At 41.5% G+C, this 21,563-nt stretch overlaps 1 protein-coding gene across 1 annotated transcript in view; it reads left to right on the forward strand.

Moving 5' to 3' along the window:
• Window positions 1–21,563, forward strand: part of si:ch211-266g18.10 (titin) — a 238,728-nt gene that overhangs the window by 181,713 nt on the left and 35,452 nt on the right. Inside the window, exons 74-78 of the mRNA XM_045688945.1 lie at window positions 8,612–8,653; window positions 14,149–14,193; window positions 14,455–14,502; window positions 16,273–16,320; window positions 16,437–16,484. Coding sequence (XP_045544901.1) covers window positions 8,612–8,653; window positions 14,149–14,193; window positions 14,455–14,502; window positions 16,273–16,320; window positions 16,437–16,484 — 231 coding nt within the window. The remainder of the gene's footprint in view (window positions 1–8,611; window positions 8,654–14,148; window positions 14,194–14,454; window positions 14,503–16,272; window positions 16,321–16,436; window positions 16,485–21,563) is intronic.

Genomic DNA, 21,563 nt, shown 5'->3' on the forward strand with positions numbered 1-21,563 from the left:
TGAACCAATTGCAATTTTCCTAAGTCCTTTTTTGTGGCACCTGACCACACGACTGAACAGTAGTCTAGGTGCGACAAAACTAGGGCCTGTAGGACCTGCCTTGTTGACAAGTGCTGACAAGAAGGTAGAGCAGCGCCTCATCATAGACATACTTCTCGCCATCTTAGCTACTGTTGTGTCAATATGTTTGACCATGACAGTTTACAATCCAGGGAATCTCCAAGCTGTTTAGTCACCTCAACTTGCTCAATTTACACATTATTTATTACAAGATTTAGTTGAGGTTTAGGGTTTAGTGAATGATTTGTCCCAAATACAATGCATTTAGTTTTAGAAATATTTATTTAACTTATTCCTTGCCATCCACTCTGAAACTAACTGCAACTCTTTATTGAGTGTTGCAGTCATTTCAGTCGCTGTAGTAGATGTATAGTCTTGAGTCATCCGCATACATAGAAACTCTGGCTTTCCTCAAAGGGCCTAGACAGCTCTCTTGGAGAATTCCTGATTCTACGTGGATTATGTTGGAGAGGCTTCCATTACATTTACATTTACATTTAAGTCATTTAGCAGACGCTCTTATCCAGAGCGACTTACAAATTGGTGCATTCACCTTATAATATCCAGTGGAACAACCACTTTACAATAGTGCATCTAAATCTTTTAAGGGGGGGGTTAGAAGGATTACTTTATCCTATCCCAGGTATTCCTTGAAGAGGTGGGGTTTCAGGTGTCTCCGGAAGGTGGTGATTGACTCCGCTGTCCTGGCGTCGTGAGGGAGCTTGTTCCACCATTGGGGTGCCAGAGCAGCGAACAGTTTTGACTGGGCTGAGCGGGAACTGTGCTTCCTCAGAGGTAGGGAGGCGAGCAGGCCAGAGGTGGATGAACGGAGTGCCCTTGTTTGGGTGTAGGGCCTGATCAGAGCCTGAAGGTACGGAGGTGCCGTTCCCCTCACAGCTCCGTAGGCAAGCACCATGGTCTTGTAGCGGATGCGAGCTTCGACTGGAAGCCAGTGGAGAGAGCGGAGGAGCGGAGTGACGTGAGAGAACTTGGGAAGGTTGAACACCAGACGGGCTGCGGCGTTCTGGATGAGTTGTAGGGGTTTAATGGCACAGGCAGGGAGCCCAGCCAACAGCGAGTTGCAATAATCCAGACGGGAGATGACAAGTGCCTGGATTAGGACCTGCGCCGCTTCCTGTGTGAGGCAGGGTCGTACTCTGCGAATGTTGTAGAGCATGAACCTACAGGATCGGGTCACCGCCTTGATGTTGGTGGAGAACGACAGGGTGTTGTCCAGGGTCACGCCAAGGCTCTTAGCACTCTGGGAGGAGGACACAAGGGAGTTGTCAACCGTGATGGCGAGATCATGGAACGGGCAGTCCTTCCCCGGGAGGAAGAGCAGCTCCGTCTTGCCGAGGTTCAGCTTGAGGTGGTGATCCGTCATCCACACTGATATGTCTGCCAGACATGCAGAGATGCGATTCGCCACCTGGTTGTCAGAAGGGGGAAAGGAGAAGATTAATTGTGTGTCATCTGCATAGCAATGATATGAGAGACCATGTGAGGATATGACAGAGCCAAGTGACTTGGTGTATAGCGAGAATAGGAGTGGGCCAAGAACAGAGCCCTGGGGACACCAGTGGTGAGAGCACGTGGTGCGGAGACAGATTCTCGCCACGCCACCTGGTAGGAGCGACCTGTCAGGTAGGACGCAATCCAAGCGTGGGCGGCGCCGGAGATGCCCAGCTCGGAGAGGGTGGAGAGGAGGATCTGATGGTTCACGGTATGAAAGGCAGCAGATAGGTCTAGAAGGATGAGAGCAGAGGAGAGAGAGTTAGCTTTAGCAGTGCGGAGAGCCTCCGTGACACAGAGAAGAGCAGTCTCAGTTGAATGCCCAGTCTTGAAACCTGACTGATTAGGATCAAGAAGGTCATTCTGAGAGAGATAGCAAGAGAGCTGGCCAAGGACGGCACGTTCAAGAGTTTTGGAGAGAAAGGAAAGAAGGGATACTGGTCTGTAGTTGTTGACATCGGAGGGATCGAGTGTAGGTTTTTTCAGAAGGGGTGCAACTCTCGCTCTCTTGAAGACGGAAGGGACGTAGCCAGCGGTCAAGGATGAGTTGATGAGCGAGGTGAGGTAGGGGAGAAGGTCTCCGGAAATGGTCTGGAGAAGAGAGGAGGGGATAGGGTCAAGTGGGCAGGTTGTTGGGCGGCCGGCCGTCACAAGACGCGAGATTTCATCTGGAGAGAGAGGGGAGAAAGAGGTCAAAGCACAGGGTAGGGCAGTGTGAGCAGGACCAGCAGTGTCGTTTGACTTAACAAACGAGGATCGGATGTCGTCAACCTTCTTTTCAAAATGGTTGACGAAGTCATCCGCAGAGAGGGAGGAGAGGGGGGAGGGGGAGGAGGATTCAGGAGGGAGGAGAAGGTAGCAAAGAGCTTCCTAGGGTTAGAGGCAGATGCTTGGAGTTTAGAGTGGTAGAAAGTGGCTTTAGCAGCAGAGACAGAAGAGGAAAATGTAGAGAGGAGGGAGTGAAAGGATGCCAGGTCCGCAGGGGAGGCGAGTTTTCCTCCATTTCCGCTCGGCTGCCCGGAGCCCTGTTCTGTGAGCTCGCAGTGAGTCGTCGAGCCACGGAGCAGGAGGGGAGGACCGAGCCGGCCTGGAGGATAGGGGGACAGAGGAAATCAAAGGATGCAGAGAGGGAGGAGAGGAGGGTTGAGGAGGCAGAATCAGGAGATAGGTTGGAGAAGGTTTGAGCAGAGGGAAGAGATGATAGGATGGAAGAGGAGAGAGTAGCGGGAGAGAGAGAGCGAAGGTTGGGACGGCGCAATACCATCCGAGTAGGGGCAGAGTGAGAAGTGTTGGATGAGAGCGAGAGGGAAAAGGATACAAGGTAGTGGTCGGAGACTTGGAGGGGAGTTGCAATGAGATTAGTGGAAGAACAGCATCTAGTAAAGATGAGGTCAAGCGTATTGCCTGCCTTGTGATTAGGGGGGGAAGGTGAGAGGGTGAGGTCGAAAGAGGAGAGGAGTGGAAAGAAGGAGGCAGAGAGGAATGAGTCGAAGGTAGACGTGGGGAGGTTAAAGTCACCCAGAACTGTGAGAGGTGAGCCATCCTCAGGAAAGGAACTTATCAAGGCGTCAAGCTCATTGATGAACTCTCCAAGGGAACCTGGACGGCGATAAATGATAAGGATGTTAAGCTTGAAAGGGCTGGTAACTGTGACAGCATGGAATTCAAATGAGGAGATAGACAGATGGGTCAGGGGAGAAAGAGAGAATGTCCACTTGGGAGAGATGAGGATTCCAGTGCCACCACCCCGCTGGCTCGATGCTCTAGGGGTATGCGAGAACACGTAGTCAGACGAGGAGAGAGCAGTAGGAGTAGCAGTGTTATCTGTGGTAATCCATGTTTCCGTCAGCGCCAGGAAGTCTAGGGACTGGAGGGTAGCATAGGCTGAGATGAACTCAGCCTTGTTGGCCGCAGACCGGCAGTTCCAGAGGCTGCCGGAGACCTGGAACTCCACGTGGGTCGTGCGCGCTGGGACCACCAGGTTAGAGTGGCACCCTCTGTGTTCTGTTAGACAGGTAACTCTTTATCCACAATATAGCAGCGTGTGTAAAGCCATAACACATACGTTTTGCCAGCAGCAGACTATGATCGATAATGTCAAAGGCTGCACTGAAATCTAACAAAACAGAAACCACCATCTTTTTATCATAAATTTCACATAGCCAATTTGTGTATGTGCTGTGCTTGTTGATTGTCCTTCTCTAAGCATTCTGAAAGTGAGTTGTGAATTTGTTTATTGTAAAATAGCATTGTATCTGGTCAAACAATTTTTTCCAAAAGTTTACTAAGGGTTAATAACAAGCTGATTGGTCGGCTATTTGAGCCAGCTTTACTATTCTTAGGTAGCGGAATTAATTTAGCTTCCCTCCAAGCCTGAGGGCACACACTTTCTAGTATTCTTCAATTGAAGATGTGGCAAATAGGAGTGGCAATATCGTCCGCTATTATCTTCCATCCAAGTTGTCAGACCGTGGTGGCTTGTCATCGTTAATAGACAACAATAATTTTTTGTTCACCTCTTCCACACTAACTTTACGGAATTTATAAGTTCAATGCTTGTCTCTCATAATTTGGTCAGATATACTTGGATGTGTATTGTCAGCGTTTGTTGCTGGCATGTTATATCTAATTTTGCTAATCTTGCCAATGAAAAAATCATTAAAGTAGTTGGCAATATCAGTTGTTGTGATGAATAAGCCATCTGTTTCAATGAATGATGGAGCTGAGTTTGTCTTTTTTCCCAGAATTTCATTTAAGGCGCTCAATTTTTTTTTACTATCATTCTTTATTTCATTTATCTTGGTTTCATAGTGTAGTTTCTTCTTCTTTTTATTCAGTTAAGTCACATGATTTCTCAATGATTTCTGCAATAAGTTTGCCAATCGGTTGTGCAGCCAGACTTATTTGCCATTCCTTTTGCCTCATCCCTCTCAACCATACAATTTTTCAATTCCTCATCAATCCACAGGGATTTAACTGTTTTACAGTCATTTGCTTAAAAGGTGCATGCTTACTAGCAACTGGAATAAGCAATTTCATAAATGTGTCAAGTGCAATGTCTGTTTGCTCCTCATTACACATGGACCAACAGATATTCTTTACATTAATAACATAGGAATCACTACAAAACGTATTGTATGACCACTTATACACTATATTAGGCCCAGACTTTGGAACGTTGGTTTTCCTTGATATGGCTACTATATTGTGATCACTACATCCGATGGATCTTGAAACTGCTTTCAAGAAAATATCTGCAGCATTCGTGAAGATGTGATCAATAATTTATGATGATTTCATTCCTGTGCTGTTTGTAACTACCCTGGTAGGTTGACTGATAACCTGAACCAGGTTGCAAGCACTGGTTACAGTTTGAAGCTTTTTCTTGAGTGGGCAGCTTGATGAAAGCCAGTCAATATTTAAATCACCCAGAAAATATACCTCTCTGTTGATATCACATACATTATCAAGCATTTCACACATTTTATCCAGATACTGACTGTTAGCACTTAGTGGTCTATAGCAGCTTCCCACCAGAATGGGCTTAAGGTTAAGGTGAGCCATATTACATCAGCAGTATTTGACATGAGATCCTCTCTAACCTTTACAGGAATGTGGTTCTGAATATTAACAGCAAAACCTCCACCATTGCTATTTCTGCTTTTTCTGTATACATTATAACTTTGTATTGCTACCACTGTATCGTCAAAGGTATTATCTAAGTGAGTTTCAGAGATAGTCAGAATATGAATGTAATCTGTTGCTAACAAATTATTGATTTCATGAACCTTGTTTCTTAAAATACATATATTAATGTGGGCTATTTTGAGCACTTTTCTTCTGGGATGCTTACTTGCTTTCATTGCTTTACTGGGAAGCTTAGCAGCAGTAGATGTGCTCATGTTCTTTATGTTAGTGCAGGATGAGCTGCTCACAGTGGACTTCCTCCTAGGGCACGCCGTCTTAGTGCTAACAGTATACATGTGGTTCATATGCACATGATTACTGCATAAAATAGTTGTATGATTAGTAGAGGCATTCAGGGTGGGTAAAGGGACATCAATTAGTTTACTTATATTGTGTCTACTGATGCCCCTGGTGTAATGTACAATTGCTGAAGCATTATGACAACTATGTGTCACAACAGTAGGGATTCACTGAGCTGGGCTTGAGTCATTGATATGTCATTGTCTCAACGTAGACTTATAGTGCTGTGAAAGGATCCAGGATCCCAAATGATTTGGGTGGATTCCATCCTCCTTATAAAACATGTTTTGTTTCCAAAAGGTGTTGAAGTTGTCAACAAAAGCTACACCCATTGAGCTGCAATAATCACGTAGCCAATTGTGAAGAGAAAGAATCCTGCTAAAGCCTTCAATGCCGCGATTCAGAGATGGCAGAAGGGCAGATATGATGGGTCTTTTGTTAGTGTTTAGCGGATAGTCAATCAACTCTTTAAAATCCAGTTTCAACTGTTCAGAACTGCCCTTCATAATGTCATTAAAACCCACATGGACTACGATAGAATCGATTTCCTTGTCCTGGCGTAGTACTTTCGGGAGCAGCTTAGTAATGTAATTTGCTCGAGCTCCAGGATAAGACATTGTTTTTGCACAAGGAACGGTAACATTTCTTACCATGGAGCAACCCAGAATTACGGCTGGCGAGAAGGACTAGCAAATCCGCCCACTCCCACGCTTCTCAGGATTCGGAGAACCCTTTATGGACGGGAGATAGGCAGGATAACTTTGAGGCCTGCCACATCCAGGGACAGAAGGTTGTTGACTTAGTAGTTGTAGGCATTGCGGTCGCAGACACAGGCACCCCCAGCGACGAAGGTGTAGGAAGATCAGGCTCCAGGACCGCAAAACTATTCACTGTTTGTATTCTCTCCGGGCCTCTCGTTGGGAGTGTATACTGCTTTGTGGGAAGTCGCCATCTTCGGCTTCAACGGCTCGTGACATGCAACCATTGTTGATTGTCTTGCTCCTCTTGCTGAGCTCCTTCTACTCCGCTATCAGATGGGAGAGCTCCGGGCAACTCCGGCCAGTGAAAAGGCGGAGATGCATCCAACAAGCGCAAACGCAGCCCAGCCACTGGCGTTGAAAATGTTAACATTTATCACTCTACGTTTTCCCCAGTTTCTTACGTAGGCTGGCGACCTGCATGATCAATGAAGCCACCCCAAGCCTAAAATCCTCTGCAAGTAAACAATTGCCGCATTGGAACTCCAAGTTGTCCGATTTATCCCGAAACAGTGCCTAAAAGATACAGCTCCTACCATGCTGGATCCATTAATTTATTTCTCCAGACAAAGAGGGCTCCATTGCAAAACTCATCTGATACCAACTTTGTTAGCTTGATGGCTAACAGCTTAGCGTGTCCGTCAATCAGGCTTAAACCTGTCTGTTAAGGGGCATTCCAGGACAAGATATAGTGGTCCTTGCTGTTAAAAGCTAACCACGTCGTGGAATCCACGCAAAACCTAGTTCTGTATTTGTATTTATTGAATATCGGTTTTGTTTCAATCAAAATTTGATAATTTCTTAAAAGGCCCAGTGCAGTCAAAAATGTGATATTCCTGTTTGTGTGTGTGTATATATACAGTGCATTTGGAAAGTATTCAGACCCCTTTACATTTTCCACATTTTGTTACATTACAGCCTTATTCTGAAATGGATTAAATAAAGACATTTCCTCAGCAATCTACTCACAAAACCCCATAGTGACAAAGTGAAAACAGGTTTTTAGACATTTTTGCAAAAAATAAATACCTTATTTAGACCCTTTGCTATGAGACTTGAAATTGAGCTCAGGTGCATCTTGTTTCCATAGATCATCCTTGATTGGAGTCCACCTGTGGTAAATTAAATTGATTGGACATGATTTGGAAAGGTACACACCTGTCTATATAAGGTCCCACAGTTGACAGTGCATGTCAGAGCAAAAACCAAGCCAAGAGGTCGAAGTAATGATCTGTAGAGCTCCATGACAGGATTCTGTCGAGGCACAGATCTGGGGAAGAATACAAAAAAAATTCTGCAGCATTGAAGGTCCCCAAGAACAGTGGCCTCCATCATTCTTAAATGGAAGAAGTGTGTAACTACCAAGACTCTCGTTAGAGCTGGCTGCCCGGCCAAATTGAGCAATCGGGGAAGAAAGGCCTTGGTCAGGGAGGTGACCAAGAACCCGATGGTCACTCTGACAGAGCTCTAGAGTTCCTATGTGGAGATGGAATAAACTTCCAGAAGGACAACCATCTTTGCAGCACTAACCAATCAAGCATTTATGGTAGAGTGAACTCTTTGGTCTCAATGCCAAGTGTCACGTCTGAAGGAAACCTGGCACCATCCCTACGGTGAAGCATGGTGGTGGCAGCATTATACTGCTGGGATGTTTTTCAGTGGCAGGGACTGGGAGACTAGTCAGGATCGAGGGAAAGATGAACAGAGCAATGTACAGAGAGATCTTTGATGAAAACCTGCTCCAGAGCGCTCAGGACTGGTGCGAAGGTTCACCTTCCAACAGGACAACGACCCTAAGCACACAGCCAAGCACACAGCCATGACAATGCAGGAGTGGCTTCGGGACAAGTTTCTGAATGTGCATGAGAGGCCCAGCCAGAGGCCTCTCATGCACCCGATCTAACATCTCTGGAGAGACCTGAAAATAGCTGTGCAGCGACGTTCCCCATCCACCCTGATAGAGCTTGTGAGGAATGGGAGAAACTCCCCAACTACAGTTTGCCAAGCTTGTAGCGTCATACCCAAGACAATTCTATGCTTTTTGCTTTGTCATTATGGGATATTGTGTATATTGATGAGGGGGAAAAAATGATGTAATCAATTTTAGAACAAGACTGTCAGGTAACAAAATGTGGAAAAAGTCAAGGGGTCTGAATACTTTCCGAATATACTGTACATGCTTACAGCAAGTAATGTAATACATGCTCTACCACGTATGTTGATGAACAGCACATTGTTTAAATGTAAAGGAATTAGGTACATTGTTCAGATGTTATTATCTCCTGTCAAAGCAGATACTCCCAAAGAAAAGGACAAACCAGTAGCTGTTAAGAAAGGTACTGATAGTGTTTGGCCTCTTAAGAATTCTTTAGAATTTTCTAATGCTCAACTGTGCTTCCTAGGCTTCTTTAGCAGCAACACGGTAACAAGTGATCTGCTGGTTTATCCTTGTGGATTTTTTATTGCAATCAAGCTTAGTTTAGCATGCCGGTGCATGTAATCTCCTGTTAGTAGTGTTTTAAGAAATCCAGCTGTATTGCGTAGCATAGGTCTACATTCAGCCCATTGGTTGCAATTGACTCGTTGGTTTTTATGGGGTTTACTATCATATCCTACCAGCCCTCTTGTTTTAAATTTCCTTTGACCTTTACCCTTTCAGGTGGCCAAATAAGCAACTGTTTTCTTGGAATGTAGAGCCTGTGGCATGGAAAGAGGCTAAAGCTGTGCCTGAAAAGAAAGACAAATGTTATATAGTTGTTACGCCCTTTCAAAAATCACTGTAGCTAGGGCTGGGGTTAATTCCACATATTCTAATTATATTCCATCTCCCTGTAAATTCCATCAATTCATTTCAAATTCCAGGTCAGTCTTAAAGAAATAATTCAATTCCTCTTCATTACAACGTAAGGTACATTCCAAAAATGTAATTCCAAATTCAATATTATCCCAAGCAATTCCACACATTCCAATTCGGAATTCAATTCCCTCAGGCTGTCAGACTGATCATGTCACTGTTCAGGTTGTCCAGCTATACTGGACATATAGGGAAACAAGTTGAAATGATTTAAAACAAATCTTGTAGTACATTTTCTTATACTAAATGTTATTTTTCTATTAACTGGGAAATGCACAAATATTGAATCCCATTATTTTAGAATCCCAAATGAATTCCTATTCAAAGAGTCGAATATCAATACAATTCCAAACCCATAACTTGAAGGTTGTTGCATTTCAAATTGAGTACAATTTAAATTCACCATTTCATGAGTGAATTCAAGTATTAGAATTGAAACGTACACTAAATAAAAATAAACTCAACATGCAACAATTTAAAAGATTTTACTGAGTTACTGTTCATGTAAGGAAATCAGTCAATTGAAATAAATTCATTAGGCCCTAATCTATGGGGTTCACATGACTGGGATATGCATCTCTTGGTCACAGATAACTTAAAAAAAAGGTAGGGCTGTGGATCATTAAACCAGTCAGTGTCTGGCGTGCCTCATGCAGTGCGACACATCTCCTTTGAATAGAGTTGATCAACAGATTGTAGCCTGTGGAATGTTGTCCCACCCCTCTTCAATGGCTGTGCGAAATTGGCGGGAACTAGAATACCCTGTTGAACACGTCGATCCAGAGCATCTCAAACATGCTCAAAGGGATTTTGGCATTTTATTCTTGCAGTGTAATTCTTATTTTTGTGCTCTAAATGTTTTGTATTTTTACGGACAACACAGAGACTGAAGCTACAAAAGACAATATCAAACCAACAGCTCTGAGGAGAGGTTGAGAAATAATTTCTCAACTGATCTGTCTGTAAATTAAACCAATCCAATTTGTGTTTCACTGGAAAATACTCAAATCTAGAGTCTGAGTAGGCCGAACCAGCACCAACAACTCCTTAGCTATGTAATATTTGTCAAAATGTGCATCACCTTGTACACAATCAAGATATCCTCGACGTCTGATAAAAATCTCTTTGTTTATTTCCAAAACAGAAACTTTTCAGGAAATGGAAACGAACACACAATTATGAAACTTTAGAAGCTTTTTTGAATACATTTTCTTGGTCCTAGAGTTATAAAATGTTCAGAGTACATTGAGGGGAGTTACTGCTTTCAATAAATGTCCAAAAAAATAAGATTTTCTCAAATTGAGTTACAAGGTTTTCATCAGATAGCGACGGTATGTTTTGTTTCATATATTTATAAATTAATTCCTTACATCATGAAGTGTTGAAATGTTTAAAACTAGTCAGCAAATGAGATTGGTTAGATGGTGCTCTCTCTTATTGAAGCAGATAATCCCAAAGGAATGGCCCAACCAGAAACTTTAAAAATAGGTATCCATGTACAGTGGTGTTTGGACGTACATAAGATTTACTAATGCTAAATATATTTTGTGAATTATTAGCTTCCAATTAGAACAATTCAATGCATCTGAAAATTAGCAAAACGATGTGGGAGAAAGTTTTACAATGGCAATTCATTTGCATAGCGTAAGTCGGGGCCAAATTGTCTGCTTCCTTGCTTCCTTTAACTTGGTATTTTGGTATTTTATTAGGATCCCCATTAGCTGTTGCAAAAGCAGCAGCTACTCTTCCTGGGGTCCACACAAATAATGAATGTATTTTAAGCGTTACGTAGCTCCCAACACTGAATGAGTGCCTTTTCATATAAAATGAAATACAGTGCCTATAGAAAGTATTCACACCCCTTTCGTTTTCCACATTTTGTTGTGTTACAGCCTGAATTTTAAATGTATTCCATTTAGATTTTGTGTCACTGATTTGCACACAACTGCCTTAATTTTGCTGGACCCCAGGAAGAGTAGCTGCTGCCAAAGCAACAGCTAATAGGGATCCATAATAAATACAAAAAAATACAATACAATACCCCATAATGTCAAAGTGGAATGTTGTTTGTATAATTTCTTTGAATTAAATTAACAAAAATTAACCCATTTGTTATGGACGCCTAAATAAGTTCAGGAGTAAAAATATGCTTAACAAATCACATACGTTGCATGGACTCATTCCTCAATCAAGTAGTGAATTTCAAGCACAGATTCAACCACAAAGCCAAAAATGTTTTTCAATGCCTTGCAAAGAAGGACACCGATTGGTAAATATGTAAAAATAAAAAAAGCAGATGCTGAATACAGTGAGGGAAAAAAGTATTTGATCCCCTGCTGATTTTGTACGTTTGCCCACTGACAAAGAAATGATCAGTCTATCATTTTAATGGTAGGTTTATTTGAACAGTGAGAGACAGAATAACAACAAAAAAATCCAGAAAAACTTATGTTAAAAATTTTATACATTTATTTGCATTTTAATGAGGAAAATAAGTATTTGACCCCCTCTCAGTCAGAAACATTTCTGGCTCCCAGGAGTCTTTTATACAGGTAACGAGCTGAGATTAGGAGCACACTCTTAAAGGGAGTGCTCCTAATCTCAGTTTGTTACCTGTATAAAAGACACCTGTACACAGAAGCAATCAATCAATCAGATTACAAACTCTCCACCATGGCCATGACCAAAGAGCTCTCCAAGGATGTCAGGGACAAGATTGTAGACCTACACAAGGCTGGAATGGGCTACAAGGCCATCGCCAAGCAGCTTGGTGAGAAGGTGACAACAGTTGTTGCGATTTTTCACAAATGGAAGAAACACAAAAGAACTTTAAATCTGCCTCAGCCTGGGGCTCCATGCAAGATCTCACCTCGTGGAATTGCAATGATCATGAGAACGGTGAGGAATCAGCGCAGAACTACACAGGAGGATCTTGTCAATGATCTCAAGGCAGCTGGGACCATAGTCACCAAGAAAACAATTGGTAACACACTACGCCGTAAAGGACTGAAATCCTGTAGTGCCCGCAAGGTCCCCCTGCTCAAGAAAGCAAATATACATGCCCGTCTGAAGTTTGCCAATGAACATCTGAATGATTCAGAGGACAACTGGGTGAAAGTGTTGTGGTCAGATGAGACCAAAATGGAGCTCTTTGGCATCAACTCAACTCGCAGTGTTTGGAGGAGGAGGAATGCTGCCTATGACCCCAAGACACCATCCCCACCGTCAAACAGGGAGGTGGAAACATTATGCTTTGGGGGTGTTTTTCTTCTAATGGGACAGGACAACTTCACAGCATCAAAGGGACGAACCTCCTTCCCTCAGCCAGGGCATTGAAAATGGGTCGTGGATAGGTTTTCCAGCATGACAATGACCCAAAACACACGGCCAAGGAAACAAAGGAGTGGCTCAAGAAGAAGCACATGAAGGTCCTGGAGTGGCCTAGCCAGTCTCCAGACCTTAATCCCATAGAACATCTGTGGAGGGAGCTGAAGGTTCGAGTTGCCAAACGTCAGCATCGAAACCTTAATGACTTGGAGAAGATCTGCAAGGAGGAGTGGGACAAAATCCCTCCTGAGATGTGTGCAAACCTGATGGCCAACTACAAGAAATGTCTGACCTCTGTGATTGCCAACAAGGGTTTTTCCACCAAGTACTAAGTCATGTTTTGCAGAGGGGTCAAATACTTACTTCCCTCATTAAAATGCAAATCAATTTATAACATTTTTGACACGCATTTTTCTGGATTTATTTGTTGTTATTCTGTCTCTCACTGTTCAAATAGACCTACCATTAAAATTATTGACTGATCATTTCTTTGTCAGTGGGCAAACGTACAAAATCAGCAGGGGATCAAATACTTTTTCCCTCACTGTATCCCTTTGAGCAGGTGAAGTTATTAATTACACTTTGGATGGTGTATAAATACACCCGGTCACTACAACGATATAGGCAATTTTCCTAACTCAGTTGCCAGAGAGGAAGGAAAATGCTCAGGGATTTCACCATGAGGCCAATGGTGATTTTATAGGAGTTTCATAGTTTGTATTTGTATTTATTATGCATTCCCATTAGCTGCTCCCAAAGCAGCAGGTACTCTTCCTGGGGTCCAGCAAAATTAAGGCAGTTTATAAAGATTACAATACACACACTGCGTGCCCTCAGGCCCCTACTCCACCAATACCACATATATCCAGTACTAAATCCATATGTATGTATATAGTGTGTATGTTATCGTGTGTGTGTGTGTGTGTGTGTGTGTGTGTGTGTGTGTGTGTGTGTGTGTGTGTGTGTGTGTGTGTGTGTGTGTGTGTGTGTGTGTGTGTGTGTGTGTGTGTGTGTGTGTGTGTGTGTGTGTGTGTGTGTGCCAATGCTTGTGTTGCTTCATAGTCCCCACTGTTCCATAAGGTGTTTTTTTTATCTGTTTCTTAAATCTAATTGTACATCTTGAGTCAGTTACTTGATGTGGAACAGAGTTCCATGCAGTCATGGCTCTATGTAGTACTGTGTGCCTCCGATAGTCTGTTCTGGACTTGGGGACTGTGAAGATAGAGGTGCTTAAGAAATGTAATGCATAATGAAAATGTTGAAATTGAATTACACAAACAGATATTATTCAGACCTCTCCTGCTAAATCATATACTTCCAAAGAAGAGATCAAACCAGTCCGTATACAGAAAGGTATTGATGTTCCGTATCTACAAAAGTTTTGGGCTTTTGTAGAATACCTAGATACTTATGCTCATCTTTTGTTTGTTAGCTGTGTTTGTTAGTAGAGTACTGCTCCACTTATCATGGCTTCTCATTGTTTTTTATTCTTGTTTGATTTAGAGTCTGAAGCTTATAAAGGGAAAGCCAAAGTAGCAGCTATAGCAAAATATTGATGGCTCTTATTGCAATATCTTTCCCATTCAGTTCTTCACACATAATATAACTTAATGGGATGCAGTAAAAATATTGTTTTTTCATTTGATTCAGAACCTGCTCTGAAAGAGAAGGCCATGCCAGCCCCTGCAAAGAAAGGTAATAGAACTTACTCCCATTTTTCTTATTGAATAAGTTTATTTGATAGCAATCCTAGCATCCTTGGTATTTCATTGTTGTTTACTATGTAACGGTAGCATGTAATTCATGTCTACACTATATACAGTACATTAGATTACCAATTCCCGGATGTCTGACTTTGGGAAACTTTTTTAATAGACATTGTTAGTTGTACTTTATGTCTGCCCTAACCTCCATTATCACTATTATCATAGTACTTAAATTTGTGTCTTTGTTTAGAACGTGAGGCTCCCAACCAAAAGGCCAAACCAGTATCTCATAAGAAAGGTACTGATTCAATTCAAGGTTTTGTTTTTCAGGGAAACGTTCATTTAGCAGAAGATAGAATTACATGTCTTTTCATTTATTTTGATTAAGTTGTGGTGAAATATGTATATTTGCGTAATTTATTGTGTTACTTTATTTTTTTAAACTTTAGGTAATTTAGTATTAATATTTTCTTAACTCTATTTCTTGAGCTGCATTGTTGGTTAAGGGCTTGTAAGTAAGCATTTCACGGTAAGGTCTACCTGTTGTATTCGGCGCATGTGACAAATACAATTTGATTTGATAGTCTTAACATGAACTCCTACTGAATTAAGCATTTCTTGCAGTGAAATTATACACAGGACACGTTTTGACTAAGGAGCAGAGAAATAGGATTTATTTATTTCAGAGAGAATGCAAAATGACTGTGGAGGTGCTGTCTTTATCAGCATCATGAAAGCTGATAGTATTTCAACCACATAAAATTTGCATCCAAGCCGAACTGAAATCTTATCAGAAACAGTTTGGGTTGTTTTCATATCTTTCAATTTCCTTACAACCAGTCAAACTGATGTCATTTGGAGATTTTGCACAGAAAATCCCGTTTTTTATAAAAATGTTATGGATTTGATCCCTGATCCCTAGCCTAGAAACCTATTTAAATAAGGTCTCTGACTGTAGCCTACAGCGCATTTTCTATATTAGCAGGTTAGTGTCGGGTGCAGGCCACAGGTTTTCACTTTATCAACTGTAGTCAGGCGGATGCAGATGGGTTATTAGTAATTGCGAGAGAGTGCAGAGATGAACAACCAGCTGACCAGCGCACCAATAGTGCCTACCACTGGGATTGAATACGTGACCCTCGGAGTGGGAGTCTGCAGTTTAAAGGCCCATCCACCATCCCCTAGCAAGCTGCAATCCTACTCGACGGTCATTTTTTTAAATGTTTTTATTTTACCTTTATTTAAGTAGGCAAGTCAGTTAAGAACAAATTCTTATTTTCAATGAAGGCCTAGGAACAGTGGGTTAACTGCCTTGTTCAGGGGCAAGAACAACACATATTTACCGTGTCAGCTCAAAGATTCGATTTTGCAACCTTTCGGTTACTAATCCAATGCTCTAACCACTAGGCTACCTGCCGCCCCTAAGTAACGTTAATAGGCGCTCACATTGTCCCTAGTGGACTGTATAGCTTCCACATTTCGCCAGGTCCAAATGTAATCTGGAACCTGCAGAATCGGCACCTTCTGGCGTATTCCATAAGAGAATGGGCTGGTTTTATGTTTCATTAAATCAGAGTCCCCTACAAACAAGAGAGCTGTGATCAATATAGTTTAATATAAACACCATTTGTTTTAGTTAATTTTAATAACCAGAATCAGAACCAGGAATCCCCTTCAAAAGGTATTGATTTATTTCAGATTCATCTTCTTTTTTTTTTACAAAGTAAAGTTTTTGTGAAAGTGTTCGGTCTGTTTTTACATGTACATACTATGTACAGTAGATTGCATATGGTTTATATATACTGAGAAATTATATATTTTCCCTTCAATATACAACCGCTATCCTCCCCTCACAGCCTACATTGTCAATCAACACTACACAATATTTGACTCAAATGTAATGTTTGCATGACTTTGTAATGTTTTGTCATTTCACAAAAATGTGTGAAATAATCAGCTTTAGGACAAGCAAAATCATCTTGTCCTAAAGCTGATGTTTTTATCGCACCTTCAGTTAAGAGCCGTGCTGTAATAATGCTATGTCATTTCTTGTTCCTACTTGATTCAGAACCTGAGGGTGTGAAAGAGATGGACAAACCAGACCCTCTTAAGAAAGGTACAGTATATGGATTTAGTTTCCATGCTCACCCATTCATGTCTTCTGTCAACTCAATACCCTTCGACTGTTATTTAGATAGGGTCTCATTCAAAACTGTTCTGTATTTGACCTAGAACCTGAAGCTACAAAAAAGAAGGCTAACCCAGCAACTGTAACGAAAGGTACAGGTGTCGTTTTTGTTCATTTGAATCACTGTTGGATCTCTGTTTTCATGTCCTCCGGATCTGATGACACCTGGATATAGCTTAGCTTTCTATATGTACAGCGCCTTCAGAAAGTATCGACACCCCTTAACTTTTTCCACATTTTGTTGTGTTACAAAGTGAGATTAAAAAAGATCTAATTGTCATTTATTTGTCAACGATCTACACAAAATACGCTGTAATATCAAAGTGGAAGAAAAATTCTAACATTTGTGAAAACAATATGAAACACAATACACTAACATATCTTGAAGAATCACCTTTGGCAGCAATTACAGCTGTGAGTCTTTTGTGGTATTTTGTATTCGTATGTATTATGGATCCCACTCTTCCTGTGGTTCAGCGAATTTAAGGCAGTTTATACAATTTTAAAAACATTACAATACATTCAGACTGTGTGCCCTCAGGCCTCTACTCCACCACTACCACATATATACAGTACAAAATCCATATGTCCAGTATGCTATCGTGTGTGTGTGTATGCGCCTGTGTTTGTGTTGCGTCACAGTCCCCACTGTTCCATAAGGTGTTTTATTAATCTGTTTTTTAAATCAAATTTTACTGCTTGCATGAGTTACTTGATGTGGAGTAGAGTTCCATGTAATCATGGCTCTATTTAGTACTGTGCACCTTCCATAGTCTGTTCTGGACTTGGGGACTGTGAAGAGACCTCTTGTGGCATGTCTTGTGGGGTATGCATGGGTGTCCCAGTAGTTCAAACAGACAGCTCGGTGCATTCAACATTTCAATACCTCTCATAAACACAAGCAGTGAAGAAGTCGATCTCTCCTCCACTTTGAGCTAGGTGAGATTGACATGCATATTATTAATATTTGCTCTCTGTGTACATCCAAATGCCAGCTGTGCTGCCCTGTTCTGAACCAATTGCAATTTTCCTAAGTCCTTTTTTGTGGCACCTGACCACACGACTGAACAGTAGTCTAGGTGCGACAAAACTAGGGCCTGTAGGACCTGCCTTGTTGACAAGTGCTGACAAGAAGGTAGAGCAGCGCCTCATCATAGACATACTTCTCCCCATCTTAGCTACTGTTGTGTCAATATGTTTGACCATGACAGTTTACAATCCAGGGAATCTCCAAGCTGTTTAGTCACCTCAACTTGCTCAATTTACACATTATTTATTACAAGATTTAGTTGAGGTTTAGGGTTTAGTGAATGATTTGTCCCAAATACAATGCATTTAGTTTTAGAAATATTTATTTAACTTATTCCTTGCCATCCACTCTGAAACTAACTGCAACTCTTTATTGAGTGTTGCAGTCATTTCAGTCGCTGTAGTAGATGTATAGTCTTGAGTCATCCGCATACATAGAAACTCTGGCTTTCCTCAAAGGGCCTAGACAGCTCTCTTGGAGAATTCCTGATTCTACGTGGATTATGTTGGAGAGGCTTCCATTAAAGAACACCCTCTGTGTTCTGTTAGACAGGTAACTCTTTATCCACAATATAGCAGCGTGTGTAAAGCCATAACACATACGTTTTGCCAGCAGCAGACTATGATCGATAATGTCAAAGGCTGCACTGAAATCTAACAAAACAGAAACCACCATCTTTTTATCATAAATTTCACATAGCCAATTTGTGTATGTGCTGTGCTTGTTGATTGTCCTTCTCTAAGCATGCTGAAAGTGAGTTGTGAATTTGTTTATTGTAAAATAGCATTGTATCTGGTCAAACAATTTTTTCCAAAAGTTTACTAAGGGTTAATAACAGGCTGATTGGTCGGCTATTTGAGCCAGCTTTACTATTCTTAGGTAGCGGAATTAATTTAGCTTCCCTCCAAGCCTGAGGGCACACACTTTCTAGTATTCTTCAATTGAAGATGTGGCAAATAGGAGTGGCAATATCGTCCGCTATTATCTTCCATCCAAGTTGTCAGACCGCGGTGGCTTGTCATCGTTAATAGACAACAATAATTTTTTGTTCACCTCTTCCACACTAACTTTACGGAATTTATAAGTTCAATGCTTGTCTCTCATAATTTGGTCAGATATACTTGGATGTGTATTGTCAGCGTTTGTTGCTGGCATGTTATATCTAATTTTGCTAATCTTGCCAATGAAAAAATCATTAAAGTAGTTGGCAATATCAGTTGTTGTGATGAATAAGCCATCTGTTTCAATGAATGATGGAGCTGAGTTTGTCTTTTTTCCCAGAATTTCATTTAAGGCGCTCAAAAATGTTTTACTATCATTCTTTATTTCATTTATCTTGGTTTCATAGTGTAGTTTCTTCTTCTTTTTATTCAGTTAAGTCACATGTTTTCTCAATGATTTCTGCAATAAGTTTGCCAATCGGTTGTGCAGCCAGACTTATTTGCCATTCCTTTTGCCTCATCCCTCTCAACCATACAATTTTTCAATTCCTCATCAATCCACAGGGATTTAACTGTTTTACAGTCATTTGCTTAAAAGGTGCATGCTTACTAGCAACTGGAATAAGCAATTTCATAAATGTGTCAAGTGCAATGTCTGTTTGCTCCTCATTACACATGGACCAACAGATATTCTTTACATTAATAACATAGGAATCACTACAAAACGTATTGTATGACCACTTATACACTATATTAGGCCCAGACTTTGGAACGTTGGTTTTCCTTGATATGGCTACTATATTGTGATCACTACATCCGATGGATCTTGAAACTGCTTTCAAGAAAATATCTGCAGCATTCGTGAAGATGTGATCAATAATTTATGATGATTTCATTCCTGTGCTGTTTGTAACTACCCTGGTAGGTTGACTGATAACCTGAACCAGGTTGCAAGCACTGGTTACAGTTTGAAGCTTTTTCTTGAGTGGGCAGCTTGATGAAAGCCAGTCAATATTTAAATCACCCAGAAAATATACCTCTCTGTTGATATCACATACATTATCAAGCATTTCACACATTTTATCCAGATACTGACTGTTAGCACTTAGTGGTCTATAGCAGCTTCCCACCAGAATGGGCTTAAGGTTAAGGTGAGCCATATTACATCAGCAGTATTTGACATGAGATCCTCTCTAACCTTTACAGGAATGTGGTTCTGAATATTAACAGCAAAACCTCCACCATTGCTATTTCTGCTTTTTCTGTATACATTATAACTTTGTATTGCTACCACTGTATCGTCAAAGGTATCATCTAAGTGAGTTTCAGAGATAGTCAGAATATGAATGTAATCTGTTGCTAACAAATTATTGATTTCATGAACCTTGTTTCTTAAAATACATATATTAATGTGGGCTATTTTGAGCACTTTTCTTCTGGGATGCTTACTTGCTTTCATTGCTTTACTGGGAAGCTTAGCAGCAGTAGATGTGCTCATGTTCTTTATGTTAGTGCAGGATGAGCTGCTCACAGTGGACTTCCTCCTAGGGCACGCCGTCTTAGTGCTAACAGTATAAATGTGGTTCATATGCACATGATTACTGCATAAAATAGTTGTATGATTAGTAGAGGCATTCAGGGTGGGTAAAGGGACATCAATTAGTTTACTTATATTGTGTCTACTGATGCCCCTGGTGTAATGTACAATTGCTGAAGCATTATGACAACTATGTGTCACAACAGTAGGGATTCACTGAGCTGGGCTTGAGTCATTGATATGTCATTGTCTCAACGTAGACTTATAGTGCTGTGAAAGGATCCAGGATCCCAAATGATTTGGGTGGATTCCATCCTCCTTATAAAACATGTTTTGTTTCCAAAAGGTGTTGAAGTTGTCAACAAAAGCTACACCCATTGAGCTGCAATAATCACGTAGCCAATTGTGAAGAGAAAGAATCCTGCTAAAGCCTTCAATGCCGCGATTCAGAGATGGCAGAAGGGCAGATATGATGGGTCTTTTGTTAGTGTTTAGCGGATAGTCAATCAACTCTTTAAAATCCAGTTTCAACTGTTCAGAACTGCCCTTCATAATGTCATTAAAACCCACATGGACTACGATAGAATCGATTTCCTTGTCCTGGCGAAGTACTTTCGGGAGCAGCTTAGTAATGTAATTTGCTCGAGCTCCAGGATAAGACATTGTTTTTGCACAAGGAACGGTAACATTTCTTACCATGGAGCAACCCAGAATTACGGCTGGCGAGAAGGACTAGCAAATCCGCCCACTCCCACGCTTCTCAGGATTCGGAGAACCCTTTATGGACGGGAGATAGGCAGGATAACTTTGAGGCCTGCCACATCCAGGGACAGAAGGTTGTTGACTTAGTAGTTGTAGGCATTGCGGTCGCAGACACAGGCACCCCCAGCGACGAAGGTGCAGGAAGATCAGGCTCCAGGACCGCAAAACTATTCACTGTTTGTATTCTCTCCGGGCCTCTCGTTGGGAGTGTATACTGCTTTGTGGGAAGTCGCCATCTTCGGCTTCAACGGCTCGTGACATGCAACCATTGTTGATTGTCTTGCTCCTCTTGCTGAGCTCCTTCTACTCCGCTATCAGATGGGAGAGCTCCGGGCAACTCCGGCCAGTGAAAAGGCGGAGATGCATCCAACAAGCGCAAACGCAGCCCAGCCACTGGCGTTGAAAATGTTAACATTTATCACTCTACGTTTTCCCCAGTTTCTTACGTAGGCTGGCGACCTGCATGATCAATGAAGCCACCCCAAGCCTAAAATCCTCTGCAAGTAAACAATTGCCGCATTGGAACTCCAAGTTGTCCGGTTTATCCCGAAACAGTGCCTAAAAGATACAGCTCCTACCATGCTGGATCCATTAATTTATTTCTCCAGACAAAGAGGGCTCCATTGCAAAACTCATCTGATACCAACTTTGTTAGCTTGATGGCTAACAGCTTAGCGTGTCCGTCAATCAGGCTTAAACCTGTCTGTTAAGGGGCATTCCAGGACAAGATATAGTGGTCCTTGCTGTTAAAAGCTAACCACGTCGTGGAATCCACGCAAAACCTAGTTCTGTATTTGTATTTATTGAATATCGGTTTTGTTTCAATCAAAATTTGATAATTTCTTAAAAGGCCCAGTGCAGTCAAAAATGTGATATTCCTGTTTGTGTGTGTGTATATATA

Source organism: Salmo salar, chromosome ssa11 (genome assembly GCF_905237065.1).
Source record: "Salmo salar chromosome ssa11, Ssal_v3.1, whole genome shotgun sequence".
Lineage (NCBI taxonomy): Eukaryota > Metazoa > Chordata > Actinopteri > Salmoniformes > Salmonidae > Salmo > Salmo salar.